Source organism: Athene noctua, chromosome 1, assembly GCF_965140245.1.
Source record: "Athene noctua chromosome 1, bAthNoc1.hap1.1, whole genome shotgun sequence".
Taxonomy (NCBI): Eukaryota; Metazoa; Chordata; class Aves; order Strigiformes; family Strigidae; genus Athene; species Athene noctua.
In genome coordinates, this window is record NC_134037.1 from 18828214 (window position 1) to 18844661 (window position 16448).

At 40.9% G+C, this 16448-nt stretch overlaps 1 protein-coding gene across 4 annotated transcripts in view; it reads left to right on the forward strand.

The window, feature by feature from the left end:
- Nucleotides 1–1891: 1891 nt before the first annotated feature.
- KIDINS220 (kinase D interacting substrate 220) overlaps nucleotides 1892–16448 on the forward strand; it is an 80739-nt gene continuing 66182 nt past the window's right edge. For all 4 annotated transcript variants that reach the window (XM_074895676.1, XM_074895675.1, XM_074895677.1 and 1 more), the window contains exons 1-3: nucleotides 1892–2020; nucleotides 9180–9327; nucleotides 15626–15724. In XM_074895676.1, coding sequence (XP_074751777.1) covers nucleotides 9220–9327; nucleotides 15626–15724 — 207 coding nt within the window. In that variant the 5' untranslated portion in view covers nucleotides 1892–2020; nucleotides 9180–9219. The remainder of the gene's footprint in view (nucleotides 2021–9179; nucleotides 9328–15625; nucleotides 15725–16448) is intronic.

A 16448-nucleotide genomic window follows, 5' to 3' on the forward strand; every position in this document is an offset into this window, starting at 1 on the left:
TGCGACAGTGTTTTATTGTCTATGTGAATTAATCACTGGTGGGGAAGTGTTGTTGAGTGTAGGTTACAGGTAGAAGAGTACAAGGATGTCAGGAGTTGGACTGATCCATAGCAAAAGGAGAAGAAAGTGAAGAACCACCATACAGAAAATGGTGCTTTCCCTGCTTCCACATGCCCAGTGTGCGTGCAGTTCCTTTGTACACAGGAGGGAAGGAGCTACCGTCTCTGCCTGACAAATTTGTAGCTGAAGGGTAAGAACACAGCTAACACTTGATGGATGGAAATGCTGGAATACTGGAACAAGGAGTTGTGTGATGAGATCATGAAGTGAGAAATTAATATATATTTTAGTATAAACTCTGAAAAAACATTTTGAAAATTTTGAAAATCCATTGTCAGTGTAGTTTCTCTTACATAAGGTTATATGGATGCTTGAAATATCAAGCCTGCCCATCCTTGAGTAGTGAGTGGCCTTTATGCATACGTGCAGGTAGCACTGAGTGAGCACTTTTCAGCCCAGTAGTAACTGCAGAGATTTATTCATCCTCCACCGTGTAAATGAGAAGAATGTGCTTTATATCCTTAATTTTTACCAGCTATTCAGCTCAATCACTGTTTTAGTGCAAGATCTAAGTGGATTGAGCTTTTGATTTTCATACTTTGCTCTTTTGCCTTGTATTGACAACTTTTGTGCATGTAAGGAAGTTATTTTATGTGGGTATGAAGAATTTATTAAGGTAATAGGAGAAATGTTCAAAGAAGTGAGCAAAACCACTTGCAGCGCACTTTCTGGTTAAAAGTATTGGGGACATACAGGGAGCACTGTTAGATGTTTCTTTAAGAAATTAACAGTGATGGCTCTTTAGAGACATGGAAGATCTCAGTGTTGTAAAGATTTTAAATCAGTGCTTTGACCCTTGCGAATCAGTAACCTTAGAAATAAGTGTGAGCGTGGGGGTTGTACTCCTTTCCCTTGCTGTTTTGTTGCCATCCCGGGTTTACGCTAGGCTGCGTGATCTCGTAGGGAGATGTTATTTCTGTAGTCGTTAATCTCTCATCCAGTTTTTCAGATGAATTAACTAAAGATGCATCTGTTAGCATGGGTTTGGACTGTGCTGAAGATGCAAGTGACCCTTTACAGTCACTGGATGCATTTTATAATCACAGAAAGTACAGACTTAAGACTTGTAACGCGTGCTGGAAATGGCGTCTGAAGGCCACACCCCGGCATGGGCCAGGAGGTGAATTTTCGAAGTAGCCGCGAAGCCGCTCAGGCACCGTGGGGGAGGTCTGAGAGAGGCTTGTGGTGTGGTAAGAAAGGTGTATTTTTTTTTTCCATGTTTATTAACAGCAGTCCTCACCTGCAGTATGCAAACCACGCTTTCGTTGGCTTATTTACCAGACGGCAATTGTTAACAAGAATTTCCCCCCCGGCTCCTCTTCCAGAGAGCAGCCGGGGGTGAAGGCTCAGGCGGCAGCTGGGCTCCAGGTTCCCTCCCGGGACCGCCCAGCCGGAGGGGCGCAGGGCCGGGCTCCGCCTGAGCCCCGGCAAGTCAGCGCCACCTCCCGCCCTTACCGCGGCGGCGGTGCGGAGGCGGCGGAGCGCGGTGACTCACTGCCTCCGTGCTCCGGGCTGGGGTTTTTGGTCCCCGTTATTAGCGGCTTAGACACGGCTCCTAGCGCGCCAGCCCTGCGGGCGGCCCCACGCGAGACTCCCGCCACCTCTGCAGCGCGCGGGCCCGGGTCGCTGCGTCCCCTCCCCGGGTCGCTGCGTCCCCTCCCCGGGCTCTCCCCGGTGCGCGGCGCCGAGCGCGTCCCCGCCGCTGCCGCCCTCGCTCGTGGCGTTGTGCGGCGCCGCCCCCGGTCAGGTGACGGTCCCGGCGCGGGGGGAGGGCAGAGGGAGGTAAGATGGCCGCCGCTGCCGGGGGGAGGTGAGGAGCGCCCGGGGCCGCTGCCGCCTTGTCAGTCTCGGGCTGGGCCTGGGGAGCCGCCCGCAGGGGCCGAGTCCCGCCGGCTGTGGGGTGAGTGGCGAGAGGAAGGCGGGGAGCGGGACAGCGCGGGCCCGGCGCAGCAGGACGGGGGAAGAGCGCGGCGGTGGGGGAGCTCCCGGCTGACAAACAAAGGGCGCCGCGCGGCCCCTCCTCGCCGCCGCGCCCGCCGCCCCTTCGCAGCGGCGCGGCCGCAGGGGCCGCGCTGGGGGCGGGGAGGGTAACGCTGGCGGTGCGCCCTGGCCGGCCCCTGGGGCTCCGGCAGCGCTGTGCGCCACCGGCGGGCAGGGTCCTCTTCTGTGTGCGACGGGGACATCTCACCGGGGATAAAAGGGCCCGTGGGGGGCGGCAGCACGGCCGAGTATCGCTGCCGGCTCCGCCCCCGGGGGTGAGAGCGCCTCTTGTACCGGTTTTCTTGTTTTTTGTTTTTTTTTTTTTTCTCCTTTTGTTAATTGGGAAAGATAGATACGAGCTCGACCTGTCAGGAAAGTTTGGCATTAATTTCCAAGGTAAAGAGTCACAGAATTGTTGAGGTTGGGAGGGACCTCCGCGGGTCATCTGGCCCGACCCCCTGCTCAGGCAGAGGCACCAAGAGTGGGCTGCCCAGGACCGTGTCCAGGTGGGTTTTGTTTATCTCCGAGGATCGAGATTCTACAACCCAACCTCCCTGGGCAGCCTGTGCCAGAGCCGAGTCCCCCTCACGCTTAACGGAGCCTTTCCTGCTCTTCCGACGGCACCTCCCGTGTTGCACTTTGTGCCCGTTTTCTCTGGTCCTGTCACTGGGCACTACCGAAGAAGTTGAGTTCGAATAGCAAAATCCCTGAAGGACAAGGCTTTGCTATTTCTTACATTATAAGCGCTTTCCCATCTGTAATTCTTGATGAAAGATCGATGCCGTAGTAATACGATAATATGTTTTTTGCTGGAAAAGCGTTGGAACCATGAGAGTAATTATTTTACATCCTCCCCTTGTCAAATAGTAAAGAAATTGAAAGATTAAAAGGAGCTTTTTTATCAGATTAGAATGCATAAGAAAGCCCATGTATTTGTCCATTGAATAGACGTTTGTTCTTTGTTCTGCAGTGGTGGTTATTTAAAGTAACCTGGTTATCAAGAAATTCAAATCTGCTTGAAATCGTCTGTTACCTCAGCTTCTGAAATGTGGTTGTATTAATTAAAAAATCTTTTTAACGAAAAAATCTTCATCGCAACTGACTTTTTCCTTAAGTAAAAGAACACCAATTGTTAGATATTGTCAAGGTTTATTGTGGCTGTGACTAACAAACCTTATGATACAGAGAAATCTTATAATAAAGAGAAATGCATTGCTTTTGTGAGACGGTGTAAGATAATATTGTAGACTTTCTTGCTGAACTCGTGTGTGCTTTGTACAGGTTTTGACAGAATTGATTTATGTTGGTTAATATTTTTTAAAAAACCTACTTAATGTTGACACCTGTTTTTCTTTACTTTCTTTTATTTGCAGTATTTGAAACCTGAAATGGTATTTTGTAGGACTGAGTATTTTGTACAGGAGTTGACTTGTCCCTTGGAGTCTAGATGTGTATAGCACTACTTTATTGTCCATTGACCATACTTCAGGTAGACTGGTTTGTCTGGTAAGGTTTAAAACCCATTACCAGATACTTCACAAAACCTTTCTTTTTGGTTTTGTGAATGGTGACTTTTTGTTTAAATATGTGTTTGCAGCTTCCTGGTATTTTGGATGTAATCGCTTGTCTCCATTGCTTTATTAAAAAAAAAAAATCTTCTCACTAATAGTATTTGGAAATGACTGTTGCCTTGTGTGCCTAACATGGAAAAGAATGATTTGTGTATCTCCAGTTTTCTCTATTTCTTACAGTGTACTGTAATAATGGTTACAAACATAGGGACCTCCTTTTGTGCAAACTCGGTTTAGTTCTATTTGTTACAGGTTTCAAAATAAGAATGTCTGTATGTCTAGCTTTAGTTATCTTTTTGTGTCTTTCAATATTTTCTAGTTATACTATTAGTTCTTTGATCTAAAGTAACAAAAAATAAGGTAATCTATTAAAATGTTTCTCACATGGATAACAGGAGTGTGACTAAGAAGTAGAATAAATGTTCCCACATAAATAGGGAAAAGCTGAAAATCAGCATAAAGTCATTAGTCATACTGGAACTTCAGGCGTTGGAGAAGAGGTGTGGGTGTAGATTTCTTATGAAAACTTAGATTTGTTATTTCCTTCTGCCTGTGAATACCAGAAATTAGCATTTTAGAGACTTACTTCAACTGTTTTGAAAATTTTTAAACAGAACCCTGGCTGATTCAGTCCTTATAGAAAGAATAGTTAAAAATATTTACTGCTTAATGTGATGCCTGACTTGTGATCTCTTAATGTTTGTGAAGTATGTCCATTTAGCAAGTAATTACAGTGAGGTGTCATAAAGGATGGCTTATGCTTGTATTAGCAAGATTCTGTGAGTAAAAGTGATGTTCCAACTTGTTTTTCATTTCTCCTACCATCATAAAGTATAAAAATGTGTGAGAATATGAAACAGACTTATGTTAGTCTTTTGTAATATGTACAGTTCCTCTGTCTTCCATGTTTCTTTAAATTCTAATTTGAAAGTATCTGATTTCCAGTTCTTAAGGGCACAATACTGCATGTTTCTCTGACTTATACATGCCCAGATTTCAACAGCACTGTAATTATTTCTTTTTACAGTTAACTGAAAGATCTGTCACAGTATTGCATATTGGGAAGGTAGCTTTTGTGTCTGGAAATAGAAGGAAACATGTTAAAAAGAAGGCGACAATTTTTTTTCATCACATGATGGAAAGTATGAATTTTATGTAAGTCACTAGGATTTTTACCTATTGAAAACAAACCAAGAGAATAAATTCTTCTCGATTACACTAGTATTTGACCAATTTTGATATTTATTTGTAAATGATCACAGCTCACACAATTAAAAAAATATGGGGGAGAACTACGAAAAAGATGGTGATGTTTGGAAAATTTAGTGTGTAATAATATTTTCAATGCAGTTAGAAACTGTTCAAGATTCTGAGAGTACATTAAATATCTGCAGACTTAAGTTATCAGGTTCTCTACAGACAGCATTGGTGCAGTTGAAAGTAAATTTTTGTAAATCAGCAAATTTTTGCTGTCTTTCCAAAACAGCAATAAAATCTGCTTCAGCTAGGATGTGAGCGCCTTACAAAAACAGGTCAATCCTTGTGCAAACATTTACCTTCACTTAAGCATTTGTGCTCTTAATATATCTTTTCATAGTTCTTGGTGTGTTGTTAGTCTTATAAAATACCAGGATTTGTTGCCCAAGGGCATTGTGAGATTTCCAAGCTTGGACTGTGAATGAAGAGATGGTTCGTGGCCTGGGAATTGGCTTGCTTTGGTGGGAGAAAAAATAACAGCATTAATCCTTATTGGAAAGGGCATCAACTTCCAAATGGGTTCCTCGTTTTGTTATAGGTTGTGAAAAGGGTTCTGCTGTGTCAGAACACAAAGTAAATACTGTTATTTGAGCAATTAAGGACCGTGTATGTATTGGATGCTCTTGAATGGTACTGGTTTTCACTAGATATGTGAAATTTGGCAGGAATTAAGTTACTATCTTTTATTTTGGTAAAGGATTAACTATTGAGGGTTTCTTTATTCTAGGGTTGTTTGTTTTGAAAAGTGTATGAGCATATATTTCAGGATTTTTTTCCATTCGAGGAGCCATAATAGTTACTTATCTAGCTAGAGGCTATACCCCAGAGTTTTGGTTTATGACAATTTAAAAGAAATCTTAAGCACTGGAAGAAATCACACCTTAGTGTCCAGTACCCACACTGGATTTGAGTACAGTGCTTAATTTTCATAACCTAATAACAGATCTTATTTAATAAAAAAATGCACTGTGACTGTGCTCAGTTTATACCAAGTTGCTGTCATGAGTGAAAATATAATAAATGAACTTCAGTCTAATTTCAGGCATGGTTATTGTTCTTCGTGGGGGAAAAAAGTAAAACAAAAAAATCTTAACACCAACTTTCTTTACATTTTGTTGGTAGGGTGTTGGGGTTTGGTTTTTTTTTTTGTGCTTTATTTTGCTCCATTTATTGAAGGATGAGAAGAATACTAATCTTAGATTAACCTGGTGAATTCCGGTTGCATTTTAAATAGCAATTTCTCCTACTGGCTACTTAAACAGTGCTTTCCTAAAGCCCTCCACTGATCACAATCTTTTGGATGCTCTAAGAAGCTTGCCTGAAAAGTGACAAATGAAAGCATGAGGATACAAAATTCATACTTAGAGTATTTGATTTTGTTGGTTTTGTTTTTATAAAATAGACCATTATTCATTTTAAGAAGGGGATACTATGTGACTGTGAAGTCTGGGTGGCAAAGAATATTAATATACTTGGAGATGTTTCACCCCTACAAAGCTTTTATCATTTTAGAAAAGTAGTATTAAACATGGGGTTTGTAAATGCAGCTCTAGATGTGTTCTTTCATATCAGGTATTTTGCTGTTAGTCAGAAGTTTAGGTTGCCTCTAAAGATTCAGCTCTACATTAGGGCAGAAGCTGCACTCTCTCAATAACTGGGAGTTCAGGTAATGATTTCTGAAGCAGGATACTGATCTGCAGTGCAGCAGGGCTGCCTTTGCCTTTTTGAAATATGACAGTAGGGAACATCAAGGGAAGAACCTTACTTTGAGGGGGAAGCAATGCTGAATACTTTTTTCCTTTTTCATACTAAGAGTTAATTGGTGAAATTTTGATAGCAACTACCAAGCATAATTCACTTGGTGAGACCTTGTAGTCATGTTTTGCTGATGATTTTTTAATACAGTTTTCAGTTTGGTATTTGGTATGGAAAATAGCACAGGGGTTTAAGGTACAGCTACAGGAGAGAAGCTGGGACACTGCACAGGGAAATCTGAAAACATCAGCAGTAGCAGTGGAGCTAACAGAGTGACATTTCCTGACTTGTGTTAAAATATGTAAAAAATGATGGGAGGAATTCAGGTGCCTGAATGTGAATATCTAAAGTAATTTTAGGTGCCCGAGAATATCCCAGACATCTATCTACTTAGGACTGTAAGATACTGGCGCAGGCTGTAAGGGAGGCGGACTGTTCTGAACTGGGAGCTAGATGCCAGGCAAGATGCTGACTTTTATGGTGTTTTTGTGTCTGAAATGACAGTTGGACCCTGTGTGTGGGCACTGGGTCACTGCAATCACTGTTTCTTTTCGTCTTTCATTTTTGGTGTGGTTTAGGTTTTTTTAAGTTTGCAACCTCTCCATTAGCTCTTCCTCCTACTGAAAAAAGACAATTACATGACACTGCTGTTGTACTGCTCACACCCCCTTGCATGATGGTACTGTCACTGTACGGTAAATGTGACAGACCTTTTGTTTTCTTAGTTTATTTATAACTTTCTTGTGGGAGAGACTGGCTAGTTGTGCAGTGCCTAGTAAAACTGTCACTGGGCTTTGTATGCCAGATCTAGATTTTTTTAAATGGATTTTAGATTTGGGTTTTAAATAATGTTTGAATGATGTGATTTGATTTGTATATTTTTCCATGGTGTGTGGAAATTTGGAATATAGAGAGTTCTTTGGAATTTGTCCTTTAAACTGCAACCCAACCTGGATTTTAAGCCCAAATTTAGGAGTGGGAGTCACAGTCCTTCATTTTCCTCTCTTCGCCCTCTCATGTTCCTCTGCGTGCATGTCTAACATGTACGTGGTTTATGTTTTTTTTTTTTGTCACTAGACATTCGTGTGTGCCTAAAGTTCTTCTGCATGTACCCAGAGCTGCTGTCATCTTAACCAAACTGAGCATGTTGGCTTCTTTGCTGACATTTTTATGAAGAAGGCATTTGTATTTGTGGGTCATCTGATGGCTCTGATGCTGTAGGTGAGCTCAGGTTGTGTCTGACATATCCTGACAGCAGCGTGTTTGTCTGTATATGCTTACTTGCTAAAGCAAAAAGGATGGTGTGTAGTGTTACAGTCTACGTAAGCAATTTAAAGCAGAACTAGGTTGTTTGATTTAAATCTCTAAATCTAAACTAACTTCTCTTGCTAAGTGTAGTGAAGTTCCTGTTGGCTTCCTCTGGTGTCTTTTTGGCTAATGTTCCACTTCAGTCAGGAGTGAAGAAAAATTCACTGACTGCTTTTATGTGAGAATAAAAGTTAGAACATTTGCATGGGAAAGCTGCCGGTCTTTGACTTCTGCTTGGTAGAGAATAGCCTAACTGGTAGGGTTTAGCTAATGCTAAACTGGAGTTTTTCCTCCACTGTTATACAGCAATCACGCAAGAAAAAGCCAGAGTCATGTCATACCATGTCATCCACTGGTGAGAAGGGTGGTAGGGGGAGTCTTGTGCTTAGCCCCATGACTTGTTCTGCATCTAGTGAAACTCGATTTAGGTGCAATGAATAATTTGGTTTCTGGAGCTGTATGCGTATAAATTTGGTGCAGTAATACTGCTTGTTCTCTGAACTTATTGACCCACACTTTTTTAGGAACTCTTAAATGGTTCTTAATTGTCTGCCTTAACCAAGAAGAACCTTTCCTGTCTTACATATTAGAGGTTAAAAACATATAATCAGTCAACAGAAGCTATGTTAGGTCTGACTAGCAAGTTAACAACATGCCATCACATGCAGGCATGTCTGGATAAAGTTGGTGATAACTGATTTAATAAATAGTGTTTTTCAGAGTTCCTTATGGCTGCAACTTAGATATTATCACTGTATTTCATAATGCTGAGTAGTCTCAATGTTCTGCTTATGTATATAAAGGGTAAGGGTTATATTGTAAATAGCTGGTGTATATAAAGTACGTAATGTAATATAGGTGTTCCTATAATGTTATATATGCAGAAAAATTCATGCAAATGAAAGACTACTACGCATTCCATTCAAAATACATATTTAGACAGTGCCTAAAAATTGGAATAACTTATGTAATTCTCTTAAGAGCTAGAAGGATTAAACAGTTGACTCTTCATTGAAATGTACTGCATTTCCGTGCATGTCTCCACAGTGTCTTGTTGGGGAGAATGGCAGGTATTTGTACCCAATCAGTAACTCACTGGCATGTGCAATTCATGCTTTCTGATGTCAGAGTTAACTCTTACAGCCTTTACTTATGCATTGCTTTTTTTTTTCCTTTCCTGAAATACAGATAAGCTTTGTTATAGAAGAATTTTAAATACTGTACGAAGATGGCAAGTCTGATGAGTCAGAGTCTGTTGACCTATGTAGAAGAAGGAAACGTTCCTGCTCTGAAAGCACTTCTTGAGAAATGCAGGGATGTAGATGAGAGAAATGAGGTAAGATGATTTTTTGAAAGGTCGGTTTCATATTGCAGTTTATTAGTTACAGAAGGAATAATTAGTGACATCACACTGGTTATTTAATAGGCAAATTTCAGTTTTATGTTCAAGTGATTGTTTACCTCTGTGCAGACTGCAAATACAGTATTCTGTCTCTGTCAGCACCTCAGCATATTTCATTGTATTTTTCTGAGTAGTATTCTGAGCTGGAAACTGCAGTTCCATCCTTACTTTGTGAATGGACATTATACCTGTATGTGTGCAGCTGGGAATTGTTTCATAGTTCACAGATCCAGCTGCACGTGCATTCTTTCCCTGTCCATTTTGGGCGAAAACTGGGATGATGACAATTCTTCCCCCCATATCGTGGTTCCCAGGCAAGAGAAACTTTGTTATACGATCCAAATAGGAGCAGTTTACTCTGAGTGGATGCTCATCTGGATGAAAAGATAGGTATTCAAAAAGTAAGTCTAGATGTAACCAGGAGTATTAAATGACTTTACCAGGATTATACAGCAAGTCTTGATACACAGAAGGGAGTTTAAATGTGGATTTGGAATCCTGCAATAGTGCAATAATTGTTAGCTTCTGCTTTGTCATCTGATTTAGTCTGATTTGAACATATCACCACCAGCAATTTTAAGTGAATGTGCTGTGGTTTCATCATATTGCACTAAAGATTCCTGAGAGTTTCTTGGGAGGTTTGGCTCATGCAAGTGTCTGTTGCGAGTGACTGTTTACATAGTTTTGCATGATGCTTCAAATTCAAATTATCTTGATGCACTGTTAAGTTTTATGTGTATTTTGTGAATAAGTTTTAGACTATTTGACTAGTTTATTTCATCTTCTGTAGTAGATTTCCTGTTTTTTAAGCATCTGGACTTTTCTTTCATCTTGAGGTACAGCTTGTATCATCAATTTTTATTTTAGTTCTGATTTCCTAAATAGTGTTGTGGAACTGGAACCTTGTTGACTTATGTAGTATATTAATTCATTGGATTAATAGAAAAAATCAGGATAGAAGGGACCTCTGGAAATCTCTGGATTCAGCCTCCTAATTGAAGGACTTAACTTCATTGTTACATCAGGTTGCTCAGGGACGTAACAAGTAAAATTTGTAAGTCCTCTAAAGGATGGAGAACCTGCATCTTCTCTGAGCAATGCTCCAGTGCTTAACAATTCTCTGTTTAAAAACATTTTTCTTATGTTTTATTGGAATATCCTTTGCTGCATCTTGTGTCTGTTGCTGCTTGTCTTCTTGTTGTGTGTGTCTGAGAAGAATCTGCCTTTTTCTTCTAAGACTCCTCTTCCATCCAGGTAGTGTAAGACTGATAATAGTTCCCCTTATTCTTCTGTTTCCCAGACTGAACAAATCCAGCTCTGTTTCTGCTTGCATGTTTTGTGCTCCAGTCTCATAACCATCTGAGTGACCCCATTGCTGGACTCTCCAGTTTGTTGATCTCTCTGTTGTTGGGATTCTCTCTATTGGGAGCCCAAAATGGGGCATTGTGTTCTGGATTCAACCTTACCAGTGTTGACTAGAGGGCTAGCTATGCTCTTGTTTGTGTTGGTTTAGGCCCTGCCGGGACCAGAGAGCACGGTGCTGTTGCCCTTCCCCCACCCTCAGCCGGTCGGGCTGGAAGTTAGGCACAAACCCCGGGGTAAAATAAGGAGATATTTAATACAACAGTGTGATGAACAATCTGAACAACAACAGTAGCAATGATAACAACAATAAACAGCAATAACAGTGAACAAGACAAAAGATATACAGAGAAATACCGCTAAATGGTCACGGAACAAAGCCGACGTGTGTGTACCGCCACCAAAAAAGCCAAAGAGAAAGTAAAAAGGTCCCGACCCTGGACCTGATGCCAGCATGGTATGAATAACCCGGCTGGAGATCCCTTCCCCCTCTCTCTCTGCTGGGGAAACCTAACCCTATCCTAGCTGAACCAGGACATTGTTAATGCAGCCCAGGATTTGATTTGTCTTTGTCGCTGCAGGGGCGCACTGCTGACTCATGGCCCTCTTGTCTGTCGGGGCCACACGCCTGTTTCTGCAGCACGGCTCTCCCGGGGGGCAGTCCCTAGCCATTACCGTTGCATGAGGTCGACCTGTTCCAGTTTCTGCCTTTGCCTTCGTTGAACTACAGGGGATGTCAGCCCATTTCTCCAGCCTGTTGAATTTCCTTTAAAAGGCATCCCAGCCCTCAGCATATCAGCTGCTCATCATTGCTTGGGGCAGTCCGTAAACTTTCTGAGAGCTCTTTCTCTTTCATGGTTCTGGGTGTTGGTGGAGATGCTACAATGTTAGCCCCAAATCAGACCCTCCCAACTGGGCACCCGTTATTGTGAACAGTTGATAGTTACCCATTGAGTCTGACAGTCCATGCAGTTTTTTTACTCACCTTGTAGTGTATCAAAAATTAGCTTTCCAATTCATATCTCTTTTTTTCTTTTTTTTTTTTTTCTTTAAAGTCAGTCTTGGAAATGTATGTCTTGTTGCTTTTTTTTTTTTTTTTAACCTGCATAAGATGGAAAGAATATTTTTGGAAAGAAGTTGAATGATGTATGTTACTCAAAACCAGAAAGCATCATGCAAATGTGAAAACAGTGTACAGAATTTAGCCTTACTGTAGTTATTAGATCTGTTTTCAATTTAAGACAGTTTTCTTTTGTTGTTGGCACATTCATTTTGTACTGTGTATGCATGTATGCTGAGGTATTTGAGATGGGAGAATTTTTAAGTTTCAGAGCATACACATGAACCTCACCATCTGGCATGCTGTGTAACTGAGAAGGTGAATAGTCTGTTCCCTCTGCTGGTAATTCCTCTCAACAACATGGCTGAAATCAGACAGGCAGTCTGTGTTGACTTTATCAGTAGTGTCACTGTCTTCACCTTCTTTTCTAAATTTTTCTTTCTTCTTGATGGGACTAAGTGCATTCCCGAGTTTCAGTAACTGCCTTTTTTGCAGGTCATTTTCGACACCTGATTTTTTTCAGTCTTCTGATACATTGCATTGGGGAGGGTAATTTCTGGAGACATACAGGGTTTGTATCAGTTTTGAACTCATGGGGAGGGCTGTTCAGTGATAGTTTTGTTAAAGTGGGAGTCTTAATTGGAATTCACTGGCATTGAGTGAAATTCTGTCTCTGGTTTTGTATCTGCCAAGACATCTTTTCTTTTTGGGTAAAAAAACAAAATACCAAACCAAGACTGTCAGTGAAGTAGGCCTAAAAAGATTGCTGGCAAACCAAGGTTATTAGTGCTAGGACCTCCCAGGCTGCAGTGTCTTGTCCATTGGTAGGATCACCCCCATTGTTACCAACCCTTTATATCTCAAATGTGATCAGTTCCCAGCAAACTGGGGTGTTCCAGTCATTTTGTATGGATGGTTTTGTTGGATTAACACAGGCAGTTTCAGTTAAGTGGAGTAAGTCTCAGTCTCACTGCCTTTTCTCTGCATGTCCTTTACCCTGTGTGCATTCTTCTCTCTCATATCATACACACTGATTACTTAACAGCTAATGATAGATGCTTGCCTTGTGTGATGCACTTTGATCCTAACAGCCTCAGCTTCCTTTGACATGCTTTTCTTTCTGCTCTTCTGCTCTTGATACTCAAGTACCTTCTGCATCTTCAATTTTGAATCTTCTGTTCTCTCACGGACTGCGAGAGAACGCTAATCTGTAAGGTAACGCCACTGAATGATTTCCCTAAAAAGATGCAGATGTGCCCCTTTATAATTCGGATATTCCAGTGCTTAGACTTAGCTGTGATGTACAGATATACAGTACTTGATATGCTAGCGAGAAATAGGAGCATTTAGTTGTAGTGGAGTGTCTAGACTTTTGGGCAACTTTTGAGAATTAATCTGGATGTCACAGGTGTAGTAATTATCTTTTGTTTCTGTGTTGGTGAAATGTTAATGATTTGCTAAAACATTGAACCTATATTTGAGAATCTCCTAGCAAAAAGGGAAGGATGTTTTCAGTACCTCTATAAAAAAGTTTTACATCTGTCTAAGAATACTAGAGCCAATCTACAACTGTATGACACTTCTTACAGGAGGGGATCATTTTCCCATCCACAGCCTCCTCTTGCCTGGAGATATTTTTGTTCAGTTTGTGTTATCCTTTTGTGTTACCTGCTTGTGGAAGACAATCACAGTGATAACAATAGTAATCGTTAAGAAGGGAGGTAAGAAGAATGCTCATGCTAAGATAGGGATTTTTGTATGTATTGCTAAAGCACTGCTTGGGAGGCACCTCTGGAGACTGACTAGCCCTGTGTCCTGAGGTGGGTTGGTTGGAGCCAGTTGGAATCTGGCACAGGGCAGTCCCAGCCTCCCTTCATGGAGACCCTGTGCAGCTCCCCCGATACCAAAACCAGGACACCGATACTTAGTACAGTGAGGTTCCTGTCTGCCCATTTCTCCAGCCTGTCAACGTCCCTCTGGGTGGCAGCACAAGCATATGGTGCATCAGCCAGTCCACCCAGTTTTGTATCATCTGTGAAGGTGCTGAGGGTGCACTCTGTCCTGTTGCCCAGGTCCTTAATGAAGGGGTTAAACAGGACCCTAGTTTGACCCCTGTGGTACTGCACTCAGGACTGGCCTCCAGCTGGAAGTTGTGCTGCCGATCACAACACTCTGAGCCCAGCAGTTCAGCCAGTTTCAGTTCACCTCCCTGTCCATTTATGAAGTCTGTTCATTAGTTCACAAACTTCATTAGTTTGTGTGGATGTTGTGGGAGTGTCTGAATCCTTGCTAGGTCATGACTTCTCAAATCACTTAGCATGTCTATTCCCAAAATATTAACTTGCATATAAAGAACTCATCTTAAAGAGCAAAAGTTATGACTGTTTTCTCCTCCAAAAAGAGCTGTTCTCTTCTAGAAAGTACTATTTTCTTTCCTCTTGATTTTTTTTTTTTGAGCATTCTTTTTATGACCAGACCTAAATACTACTGCTTGTTGATACAAAATATACTTTAGGACCTAAAAGCAAAAGTATTATTTTGAATATATACAATGTCTAAGTTTGTGTTGTTATAACTATACCAGAGCATGATTTCTCCTGTAAAGAATTGCACTGTTAGATACTATGTTATAGCGTGTAACAGGTAGTACTGTTGGATAGCCATAATGTCAGGAGGAAGATTCTGTGAATGCTAGTTAAGAAATAGTTGGTGGACCAGGAAGCTTTTTTGAAAGAATTGGTGCATCTCTGGGGGTGGTTTTTTTTTTTGTTTGTTTGTTTGTTTTAATACATAAAGAGCAAAAAGAAGGCATCAAATATCTTTATTATTCTTAGTGTTAACTGCTTTACTAATGAAGATTAGTGATCTGACTGTGTTCTGATTCTGCATAGATTTTTATTCTTTTCAGGGAAGTTGTGGGTATATAACTCCTAAAGTAGCTTTTGCATTATTTAGAGACTAGATAATTCTGAATTTTCTATAAGGTACAGGGACAAGACAGAAGAGAGGTCAGGAAGAATTATCTTCATTTATTAAGCTTGTTGAAATTAACAAATTTACTGTCAAATTCATTAAGTTTTATTTTCATCATGCAGAGCCATTGTATCTCAGAAGTTTGCTGACGCAGAAGTAGGCTGATAGAAGGGTGACAGATTGTAACTGACATTTAAAGCATCTTTGAAGGCAAATAAATGAACTTTTCTATTTTTCAACTTCCCTGAGACAAGGCTGTTAAGAAACAGTGTTGTACAGGACAGGAGTGATGTCTGTATTTGGTATGCTGTCAAATGAAAGTGTGGCATATAACTTGACTATTTTTTTCCAAGACTTCAGCAAGAAATCTTACTGCTACTCTGAATCAGTGTGCGTATTTTCATGACCATTGTAGTTCCTAGGCTAGATGTATTTATTTGTTAATTTCTAAACAATGTGACTGAGTTATTTCAAGATGTAAAGATTTAACAGGCTGTATTAGAGATGTCTTCAGTGGGCAAATTATTTAGAAAGAAATGTAACCATATAACTCTTTTTTTTAGCCATTTTTAATGTCTGATTTTTTTTGTTTGGGTTTTCTTTTTTTTGTTTGTTTGGGTTTTCTATCTCTTCTGGGACAGGGTTTAATATCATGTTCTCCATTTTTATTGAAGGTTTGCTGCATGGTTTGAAAACTAGTCACTGCTGCTCACTGGCAGTTAAAAACTGGAAATTACTTTAAGGTTCCTCTGTAGTTTTTGGCCTTTAATTATTGATATACGTGCGTCATTTGCATCACTTTCCAATGCATCACTTTTCCTGTAATTTTGATTTCAGAATGGCCAGACTCCACTCATGTTGGCTGCTGAGCAAGGCAATTTAGAAATTGTCCAGGAGCTTCTCAAGAAGGGAGCTAATTGCAACTTGGAAGATGCAGTAAGTATTAGTGCTTTGTGTGATGGTACCTAGCAGTAGAGAAAGAAGAAATTTCAAGAGGGAGGCATGCAAAAGGAATTTAGGTCAGTGTTGAGGGGAGGGGAGATAAAAAGGTGGAAGATTATGACATATGAGAAATTTTATCCAAAACTGCTTGGCTAGGTATTCCTTTGATTCAATGCCTCATTAAAAAATAGGGATATTTAACATGTTTTAAATTTCTGAGGGTCTCTGTTGAGTGCTGCTGCTGTTTCTTCTGGGAAATTAGTACTAGGAAGCTATAATAATAAGATTGGCAGTAGTTGACATAAAAAGATAGGTGTAATAGGGAAATACAGCATCAGAAATGAGGTCCAAGTGATTTTGCTCATCTCAGTGATGTGTAGTATGTTGGGATCTTGGTTTTGGTGTTTTTCAATAAAAAGTAAGGGAGAGTTTAGGTTAAAGGATTATTTCAGGTGAAAGCCAGAACAGTGGCAGAGAAGGGCTTCGTTTTATGAATTGTCTTCCTGCTTTTGCAGAAGAGGTTGACTCTAGGTGAAAGATGCCCAGAAAGGGTGAATAGGACAGAGGTGGTGTTAAAAAGCTTTGAAAGTTCTGTATATTGGCAGCAGGAGAGGAACCTGAATCCATCTTACTCCTACCAGCTTGATGCCAGTGCCAGCAATAGATGCCCAGAGCCTACTGAGGTGTCACAGATCAGCAGGAGAGCACCTGAAGAGCA